This window comes from Octodon degus, unplaced genomic scaffold (assembly GCF_000260255.1).
Source record: "Octodon degus isolate 3935 unplaced genomic scaffold, OctDeg1.0 scaffold00103, whole genome shotgun sequence".
NCBI lineage: Eukaryota > Metazoa > Chordata > Mammalia > Rodentia > Octodontidae > Octodon > Octodon degus.
In genome coordinates this window covers 3,919,059-3,930,197 of record NW_004524679.1, presented here as the reverse complement: position 1 = coordinate 3,930,197, position 11,139 = coordinate 3,919,059, and the positions used below count along the sequence as shown (strand labels likewise).

The window sequence follows — 11,139 nt, the reverse complement described above, 5'->3', positions numbered from 1 at the left end:
GGTGTGTGTGTGTGGCCAGCTCAGCCCACCAGGGGGTGGGGCTGGCTGGCATGTGGTGCTGGGGATCGAACCGCGGTCCCTGATGCTTTGCCAAGCTTGTTCCAAATAGGTGCTTTAGACCACTGAGCCATCTCTCCAGCCCTTATTTTTAATGTTGAATGAGCCTCAAAAGTAGTACTTTATAACACTTTCATTTGTACTGAACATTCTACTAAGATTTGGAGAGTTTTGTGATTTATGATAGGTGATAAAACTATCAAGTTGTAGAGTCAGATTTATGATACAGTGTGCCTACTGTTAGGTTAGCCATATATTATATAGACCTAGAAAAATAGAAACTAAGGATGGTACAGGTACCATTTTTTTTCTCATTTAGTTGTAGATAAAATAAATCTTTTTTCCTCTTATAAAACTTATTCATATCTATATTTATCTCATATAGAAACAACCAGAGGGATTGAAGTTGGGTTTGTGCAAGATTCTCCTTTCATATATTTTATTTGATTATCTTTGCAGATAGTTGCCATGAACAATTTAAGTTGACAAAACCAGAAGTATAATTGCATTTTAAGTATTATGATTCAGTTAATATTAATAACATTTAAATAGTATGCATAATCAAATATAAACTTCTGTGAAAACTATCTATAAAGATTTATCTGTAGATCATGTAGATTAAGAGACAGAGTAATACTTATGTTATTAGCTCACAAAAGGAGTGTATGAACTATAAAAAAAGTAGGCAATATGGCCTAATTTTGTTTGTACTCATACATAGAGTGATTGTCAGATGTTTACTTAATTTTAATAGAAAATTAGTCATGATGTACTGTTTCGGTAAAAGACTCAAACGTACTGTACTAAATGATAATATTGTTTACTGTGCGCAGTCAATTTCAGTGAATAGAAGATGATATCTGAAGTTTTAGAGAATTAGGAAGAATTAGAATAATTTCCAGGAATTTTATTTATGGTCTGTCTCTGCTTGACATCATGTACTATTTTGTGATGGTAAACATATTTAATTTGTATCAATAAAACTATATTAGTGATAATGTTTTCATATATAGGATTTCTTGAATGTGGTTGTTATTTGCAATATGATACTGATAGCCATGTGGTTTGTTGGATTTTATTGTTTTAAAATAGTGTAAGATTGTACAAACTGCTCTGTGATTCTTTAAACAGTGTTCTTTAAAAGTGAACTTTAAATTTGGGGGTATAACTCAGTGGTAAAGCATATTTAATCCTCAGACTTGAAAAATACATATGTCTATAATACATATCTGTGTACTCTGAAGCTATTTTATGTTTATTTAACTTATTTGGACAACTAATATATTTCAACTTTATTACTTTAAATTTTTGTGGTCATTTGATCTATTTTCTTCAGGTACAACAAGCAAAATTAAATACTTTTCAGGCTCCATAAATATCTAGCATATGAACAGCAAAGTTGGACTATATAGTGTGTGTAATTTTAACATGTCTATATTGGTTATGAGATGTTTTCCATTTCTCAGGAAAATTTTCCTTTTGTTAGTATTAAGTTATAGATCACTGGCAAGATATTTCTGATAGAAAAATCACTTAGTTCCCTGTTTCTAGTAATGTCAGGATTAGAAAAAATATTACTTTTTTTGTTAGGTGGCTGATATGAGTTAATTTCTCATATATATTGTCAAAATAAGAACAGCTGTCTAAAATCGGTAGTTTTTTTAATTTTCTTGAGAAATAAATAGCAATGAGACACTTTCAAAACAGGTTAGTAGCATAGTTACAATAATTAATACATTGCATATTGTTCTCTTCGTAGTAGCTACTCATAGTACAAGATGCAGACATGATATCTTGTCTAATCACCATTAGTTCAAAACTTCTCATTGAACTGAGAGAAAGTAGCTGTATATATTTTTTATATACAGATATATATAGATACATATATATTTTTTTCACTACAAAATGGTCCTTCATTTATATCCCCCTGTTTAGTTTTGTGAGAGATGGCTATTCCATTGCCATTCAAATATTGTAGGTGCATGAATTCAGCAAAGTAACCCAATATAGTCCAGTAGTCCATAATAGTAGTGGGTTATCCGCAGGACTGGCAATGATGTCAGAAGTTGTTGACTTGAACCTTTTTCCACTTATATTTACTTTATGGAGTGTTTGCTATTCTGTGAGATGAAATATTTTTATTGTTACCAATATCTTCTAAATTTTAAGGAAGAATCAATTAACAATTAGATACCTTTTAGGTTCTAATAGTGCAAAGTCAGCAATGTGTTTAGTCTCTAACGAGTCAGATTTTTATTTCCTTGAAATGTGACTGCTACAGTGAACTGAAGATGTACATTTACAATAAAACAAAATCAAATTCCTGGTATCATAAGCTCTAAGTTTCTAATATGGAAACCATTTTTAATATATTATTTTCTAAAGAGTTCTTTTAAAAAGCCTTTCAAAAGTACATTTTACACAATTAAACTCAAGTGGGAAATTATGTAGAAAGCATTTCAAGTTGTGCTTTCTTCTCCTTTTGGCATGGTGATTTTTTATCTTATGAAAATAAAATTTCATAATCAGTAATAAAGTAATAATATTATTCCTTACAGTGTATATTATTTTTATCCAAGTAACTAATCAGAGTAGAAGATAAACCAAAAAGATTCTTGCAAAAAGAGAAACAATAACACAAAGCTTTCTTCTCAGTGAACAGAGACAAACTAGTAGTGTAAATGAAACCAATTAGCATGCATATTAAAATACCATTAAAACAATCGAATTTGAAGTTTACAGAAGTATTGAATTTTTCTCTAGTTCCTATTTTTTCTTTGCTAATTTCCTGTGTGGTAAATATTTTTCTTTCCTTTGACTTTTCATTTTGGTGGCCCTTGTAACTTAGCTATCCTTCAATATTTTTGATCCCTTACAATACTGATATGTTACTTCTGATTTCTAGCAGTTTTCTTTAAAATTTGGAACCCCTGTAGCACAAACATGTAGAACTTTCAAATGAGCAAATATTGTTCAACTAAAAATTTTGGCACTGTAAAAATAACGTGGTTATACACATTATAATGAAGTATACAAAGATAATATCCTGTAAATTCAATAATGTCAAATTTGATGGTTTATGGTTTTGTTCCTCTTGTAACTGAGATCTCAACTAAATGAAGTAGGTATTAATATTTTATAGGTTAAAAAACAAACTGATCCTTATAAGTAGAATAAACCAACCAAATAGGAATAAGTTTGGCAACTTTTTGGTTTCTAGTCATAGCTACAGAAATTCAAAGACAAGTATTTGGCAATGATTTTGCAATATGCACATTATTTTCATGCATTTAATGCATGATATTTTCACATTTACATTATTATCCCTATTAGTTTCTTTGGAAGTATGCTGATATTTGCTTGGTTTTTTTGTGTCCCCAGAGTTTTCACATGTGTTTTATTTATTTATGTTGTATTTTTAGGGAAGCGTCTACAGGATGTACAGGGTCTCAGTACTAGATTGGACTAATAGTGATCTGCCTGTTTACAGCTTCCCAAAAGCTGGGATTGCAGGTGCTTGCCACCCTGCCCAATCTCTTTATTTTTCCATAATGTTATTGAGAAACAAATAGCAATGAGACAGTTTCAAGCCAAATTGGTAGGACAGTTTCAATAATTAACACATTGCATACATTCTTCCTAGTGGTTAATTGCTGTACAAGATGTGGACATGATATCCTATTTACAAACACCATTAGAACAAATCCCTCTATTCATTAAGAGAACGTAACTATATATCTATCCTAACCACTTTGAATGCACAGATATAAAATGGACATTCATCTGTATACCCTTTTTTTGTTAAGTTCTGTTATTTGAATATCATAGGTGTGTTAACTCAGCAAAATATTCTGAAAGAGTCCAGTAGTCCATAATAGTATTGGGTCTTCCGCTTGACTGGCAATATCAGAAATTGTTGACCTGAGTCCCCTACAGCTCAACATAACACCATGGCTTTACTTCTTATACTTCGTTTTTGTACTTTTCTGCTGGATGGTTAAGACCAAGATAAAGCAGGACCTATGCGACAAGAGTTGTAGCTTTTGGGCCTGATAAGGTCAGTGAAATCCCCTCAGGAATTATCCTGAGATCCTGTAGCTCAGATTGTAGAACCGTTTTCAGTGTAAGCCATGTGGATGAGTCACGGCCATTGCTTGGCCAATGTGCTCTCTGTGAAAGCCTGAGAGAATGTTTTTTCTCCATGTGACTCTCCTTAGGCGTACTCTACATCATCGATCACTTTCCTGTGTGGCTTTTTAATCTCCTTGGTCAGAAAATTTGGGACACTACTGAGTTACATGACATTACAGTACAAATTTTCATATGTCCTGAGTCTTAATTGATCTTGGAAGGCTAGGGCCAAGATTTTGGCTTTCCTTGCGTCCCTCCTTTTTCTCTAATTTTGGTCTGCAAACTTAGTTTGTTAACCCTCCAGAATACAAGCTCATTTTTATTACTGTACCACCTAGGCTGTTAAGCTTAACCTTGCTATCTGTCTGAATATCAAACATCTTAGGCATACGTGGAAGAGGTATTTTTCATCAAGTATCGATATGTTGAACTTTAAGTCCCTACAGAATATGATGAAAAAATATTTAAAAATTAGAATATATTTGAAAAAATAGGCATAAAGAATTATATACTTCTTATGTTTAAACATAAGTCCAACAATCTAACCATCTACAACCTTGAAGCAGGACAGTCCCACAACATTCCTTTTCCTGTCTCTTGCCTTCATTCACCACCCCCTTATTTTTGAACAATCATCTACCCGAGAGACAGCCCAGCAGCAACTGGCATGTCATGACAAGCAGCCCGTATTCAGAAGACCAGAATAACAGGCACTCCAAGCATGAAACTACTATTACAGATTATCATCTTCAGTGCAGTTGCTTAGTTCACAGGTATCAGTATTTATAGTTAGTCAGGGTGAGAATCTTTCCAATTAACTGCTAGATTCAAAAATCTTCTGGAGATTCTCAGGATCATTGCCTTGCCCATCTTCTACATATAACCATATGGCTTGTCACTCTCGTGTTTCCTCGCTCTTCTTCTTTCCCTCTCTTAATCAGTTAAGGAACACTTCTCCACTACTGATTGGAATGTAGACTGGTGTAACTGTTATGGAAATCTGTGTGGAGACTCCTTGGAAAGTTGTACTGGGAATCCCATTTAAACCAGCTATTCCTCTACTGGGAATTTTCCCGGAGGATCTGAAAACATCATGTCATAGTGATATATGTGTGCCTATGTTTATAGCAGCACAATTTGTGATAGCCAAATCTTGGAAACAACCAAGATGCGCGTTACCTGAGGAATGGTTGAAAAAGATGTGGTATTTTTACACAATGGAGTATTATTCAGCTATAAAGAATGATAAATTTGAAGCCTTTATATTGAAGTGGTTGCCACTTGAAGATATACTCATAAGTGAAATAAACCAGACACACATGTGTAAATATCGTATATTTTCCCTACTATAAGAACTCAAAAGGAGAAATACAAATAGAAAGGTATAATACACGTAAAAGGATAGCAGGATCTCCAGGACTAACCATGCCCAATCTCAATTGCCATCTAAATGTGCCCCGGGGGCAGGACCAACAAGGCAGTCCAGGGGTTTGAACCTCCAGCCCCTGAACCTGTTTGCAGACACTTTAATCCCCTTAACTATTTGGCCAGCCCTTCACCTCTAACAGATCCACAGCAAATTGCTTACAGTTTGAGAGTGATCTGTTTTACTGAGCTGGTCTATCTACCCTAAGATAAAATGACTGTTTGAAGTGATGGATGTTCCATTATTACATAAAACCCAATATATTTAGCCTTTAAAAGTCTTTTTTCTTTTGATTTGCTTTCTGGAAGTTAATTCTGCAGTCTCTTGAAAATTTTATTATTAGGTATTTTATTAATAGGTTGTTTCTCATATCTTTCTTGTTCTGATTAATAGGTGATTTCTTTCCTCTAGATAAATTGGCTATCAAAGGAATGGAATAGTAGGGCATTTCAAAATTTATTTGGTACTTTATCAGTGTTTTACCAGGACTATGTAATTGCTGACTACCAGGGTTTAGGTAAATTATCAGCGGTTATTAGAAATCATAGCTTGCTCATTAGGTTATAGTTGAGCCTTCATAGGTTTTGTGAATACTGACAATTACTTAATACAAGTGGTATCTTCCTAAAACAAATAACAATTCAGACATATTTTTTCTTGTTTTACAAATGTGTTTAAAATACTTTTGATGTTTTTGTTGGTTAAATTTTCCTTTAACATCCTTTTTTAGTGTATATAAGGTTCATGACAGTGATTTGATACCAATGGTATATTCAGATGGATTAGTGTACTCATTATCTCCCATAATTATCTTTATGTATGTATTTTAAGGGTCATGTTTCTTTTTAAAAGTATGTTTTTCTTTCTTTTCTTTTTATAAAATTGTGAGTATTGCTTTGCTTTTCTGCTCCTGTACAATCAAGTGAGTATTGTGCTGAGTGTTTAGGATTACATAAATAAATGTGGTTGTTTTAGTTAATTTTCTATTGTTCCTGAGACAAAATACTTTACACTCAAACCTTTAAAGGGAAAAAAGTTTATTCAATTTAAGTTTATAGAGGATTCAGGGTATAATTGGCTGGCTCCAAGACAAGGTGGCACAATGGACAGGCATTGCAAAGGAGAAACAGTTCATGGTAGGAGAAAGGTAACATAGCAACAAGGGATGACATTGTTCATCTCTTTCTTATTCAGGCTACTTAAATTGGATAGCATTTATCCTGTTGCTGCTGGTGATCTTGATTCTAGCATTGCCTCATGAGTCAGTCCCAGCATTACACACTCTAGATCCAGCTACCTCTGAAAAACATTGCCCATGACCATATGAGCCTTTGGTGGGACATCTAGGTAGAAGCCATAACACTGGTAATACCTGCATTAAAGAAGCTCATAGTTCAGTGGAAAGGAGAAACAAATGGGTAAGATACAGTATTAAAGCATCCTCTGGTGACTATCTACGGAGAAAAGTTATTTGTTTTTCATTTAGTAGATTTTCTTGGTAGGACCTGTTTAGTTTACTGCTGCTAAAAACTGAAAGACATTGCATTCTAGAGGATGGACATGTATGGATTTTAATAAAATGAAGAAAAGATCCTTCCACAAATTTTTTAGAAACCTTGCTCTGGTTGCAGGAAAGTAATTGGATTAAAGTTTTTTTCCTAAATCAGAACACTTTAAAAACAAACAAGCCACTGATAGCATTATCATTCATGCTTACATTAATGATTGTAAACATCCCAGGGACCTGAAATTGCCATCTTAACTATAAAAATACTGTGTTCAATATAGATCCAAGATCGACAGGAGACCTTAAAAGCCTATGTAACCAATCCCCATAGCCATTGAAGAAAAAGGAAATAGAGCATGGTTTACAATTTGGCCAGGGCTGCTAACATTATGCACCGCAGATATTCGAACAGAATTTAAAGTTTACTGATCCTTTCTCTAATGTGCTTTCCATGTTCCATATACCACTAACATATTCCTAATATCCTATAGCTGAAAACTCAGATGGCCATAATATCAATTAGAGTATACAATATATTATTTTTCTTGGGAAACACATATTCCAATAATGCCTACATATATGTCAGATTTAATAGAATACAAAACCTTCAGCTCTAATGCATATATTCAGGCATTTTTTGGAGGATCACTATCTTGCTATTCATAAATTCCCCTCTTCAGTTGCTTTGTTTATTTTTCATCATTTTTGAATTTACTGTATTTTTTGGCTGAATTTATTTTATTTTTTAATTTTTTTGTTTGCTGTAAGTTGTTTACTCTTTAATTCTTTTTTTAATTTTATCGAGGAACAAATATCAATGAGACACTTTCTAAGCATATTAATAGGACAAGTTGAATTTATTTTTAATAAAAAATTTATATTTACTCAGAAGAATTCAGAATGTCAACAAAACAGTTGCAACATTTTTTTTTGCAATTACAGAGTGGTGTTAAGTTAACAGAACAACAATTATTTTGTATAAGCTGCATCAGAGACAACTGAAGATGAAAAACTATCGTCCCCATATATAACTAATTTGTGCTGTGCACCAACAAGAACCTGCTTTAAATTTCCATGCCAGTTTACAACCCCCATACTGTGCCAGGCAAGGTTAGTGGCTATTGAAAATGCCCCCAGGACAGGCTATCTAAAGACACATTCAGTACACTGTACAGTTTAAAAACAAATCTTACACAGCCTTACATTTCAATTTTTTTTTTCTTCAAAAGGAGTGAGTTGTGTACAGGGCAGTTAAATGCTTTATAGACAAGAAAAAAACTGTGCTAGAACCAATGTAATCATCATCATTCTCTTCTACATCCTAATCCTGTTCATCTTCTTCTTCCTCTTCATCCTCATCTTCCTCCTCCTCCTCTTCCTTCTTTTTCTTGCTTTTTTCAGCCTTGACGACTCCCTTTTTGCTGCATCAGGTTTTCCGTTAGCTCAGTAAGCAGCGATGTCCTTTTCATACTTTTCCTTCAGCTTAGCAGCCTTCTCGTATGGCTGCTCATCATCTGCTGCAGTATTATTCCACATTTCTCCAAGTTTCTTTGTGACATCACCAATGGAGAGGCCAGGATGTTCTCCTTTGATTTTTTTTGGTGATACTCAGAATAGAATAAAAAGACTGAAGGAGTCCTCTGGGGCCTATTGGGATCCTTGAACTTCTTTTGTGTTTCTCCTTTAGAAAGGAATATAAGTTTTCATTTCTCTTTCATAATGAGCCTTGTCTACTTTTGCCATATCTTCAGATTTTCCTCTTTCTTTAGCAGACATGGTCTTCTACCTCTCTGAGCACTTCTTAGAAAACTCTGAGAAGTTAATGGAAGCATCTGGGTACTTCTCCTTGTGCTCCTCTCAGCAAGTTTGCACAAAGAATGCATATGATGACATCTTGCCTCGGCTTCTTAGGATCTCCTTTGCCTGTGTCTACTTGTTTTCCTCTGTGAGGTACAGAGTCGTGCATTGACCATCCAGCTCTCACTTGCCCAGGATCTGTTTCTATGGAGCTCAATATACTGCAGTGGGTGTGAGAACAGGAGCCAGAAACAGCCTCCTCGCTCTTTCTGTTCTGAAACATTGAATTGTTTTTTAGAATAGGTTTATTTTTTGTTTTTGTTGCTGAGGACCAAACACAGGGCTTCCAGCTTGCTAGGCAAGCATTTTACTGCTGGGCCAAATCCCCAGCTCCAAATTCCCTAGTTCATATTATCCTCTTGCTGCAGGTTCTCCTATGTTGGAATTACAGCCATAGGACCACAATGCCTGATTTATGTTTGCATTTTTAGAAGTATACAAATTTAGTACTTGGTGGTAAACTGTCTGCCTAGCACTGGGTTTAATGTCCAGTGCTTAAAAATAAGAAAAAAGAAAAAAAAGATTATTCTTAGGTCCCTTTCAGGAAGGGAAAGTCATAGATGATAAACTTTAGTTTAAATCATATTTATAAATCATTATTTAAAAGGATTTGGTGAAATACTGTTTTGATATATATGACACATTGATACATTCTTCACAGTTGATAATTCATTTCTGTTTAAGTAGTGTGTTGTAATATCTAAGACTAAAATTCCTTTTTCTAATGTACCTCTTTTGAGCAAGAAACTGGCTAACTACCTATATGATGTAGAAGTCATTTTAGCTGCCATTAAGTCTGTCTAATTTGACACCATAATCTTGTCCAGTTTGGCCCCAAAGCATTATTGATTAATCAGTGAATTGAAGGGTAAATAAGTTAGAGTGAACCTTAATCAACTTAAATCAATTTTTCTCTCAGACAAGAACATGGTAGAATGAAAGCTACTAAAACTTCTAGACATTGTGATTAACTATTCATGTAAACTTAAACTCTATAGTCTCAGTTTTTTTCCATATACAGTGAGAGCATTGGTTTTAATATCTGTTCCACCTCTGTTATTTTGTAATATGTAATTGCTACTGTGCTATCTCTAGTAAATAGAATCACAAGTAGTCTTCATAGCTGAGTGGAGTGCTGCATCAAGAGGCTAAAACAGTTTCTAGGTGGCTACCTTTATGAATGACCCAGATGGTAGGAAATCTTGCATATGATTTAGATTTAAAATTTCAGTAAAATTAGTATCTTGTCCTAGAAAGTTGTTTGGGATTTGAATAGTTTTTCTATGCCAGTTTATTGTGCATTTATATGACTAATTGGACATCTAAATATTTAAAAGTTTATAGGAAAATACTGTTTGAAAGAGCTGTTGAAGTTTACATCTTTTGCTTGCATTTCTCTGCTTTTGTCTCATAAGTCAAACATTAATGAGGGGCTTGATATAGTTGTTAACACTTTCCTTTTATTGCTACCTCCTTGGTAAGCTGAAATAAAGAGTATATTTTACATGGTTCCCTTGACATGAAATAATATGGTAAGGAAGTTGGTGGTGGTGTTTGTACACATTATTTGGAAAACACTTAAATAGGGAAAATATTAGCCTAAAAATCTGCTAGATTAAGGGAGTTGGGAATCGTGATATTGAAAGGAGATTTGCATATTTTTGGATTTGTTTTTTACAGGATGAAGTTATGTTTAAAGAGATTCCTATTACTCATCATGTTAAGGAAGGTTATGAAAAAGCAGATCCTGCACAGTTTGAGTTACTCAAGGTTCTTGGTCAAGGATCATTTGGCAAGGTAATGGATATGCTTTTCCATTTTATTTTTCTAATAAGTATTTAACAAACAAACATATGCATGTGTAGGAGGTTCATAAATGCGCCTTAAGTTTCATGAAGAATCCATGAGAGATAATTCTTAAATTTTATACCTTCGTTTGTTTTATTTTATTAGTGTATGTTTGTAGTATGTAGAATAATATTTATCATGGGAAGTTTGTATAAGAAAAAATACATCATAATTCTTTTTTCATCTTCCTCCCTCCTTTTTCCTTCTCTAGTTTCCCTTATCTTTTGCAAAAGTCTATCTTGCTGTTTACTGTTATCTTTTATATCAGTCTTTAATTTCTTTATATTTTGTATTTCTTATATAAGAGACTGTA

General features: G+C 33.7%; 1 protein-coding gene across 2 annotated transcripts in view; it reads left to right on the top strand.

Moving 5' to 3' along the window:
• Positions 1-11,139, top strand: part of Rps6ka6 (ribosomal protein S6 kinase A6) — a 174,661-nt gene that overhangs the window by 35,760 nt on the left and 127,762 nt on the right. For both annotated transcript variants that reach the window (XM_004638813.2, XM_023723784.1), the window contains exon 3: positions 10,659-10,775. In XM_004638813.2, the coding sequence (XP_004638870.1) occupies positions 10,659-10,775 (117 nt within the window). The remainder of the gene's footprint in view (positions 1-10,658; positions 10,776-11,139) is intronic.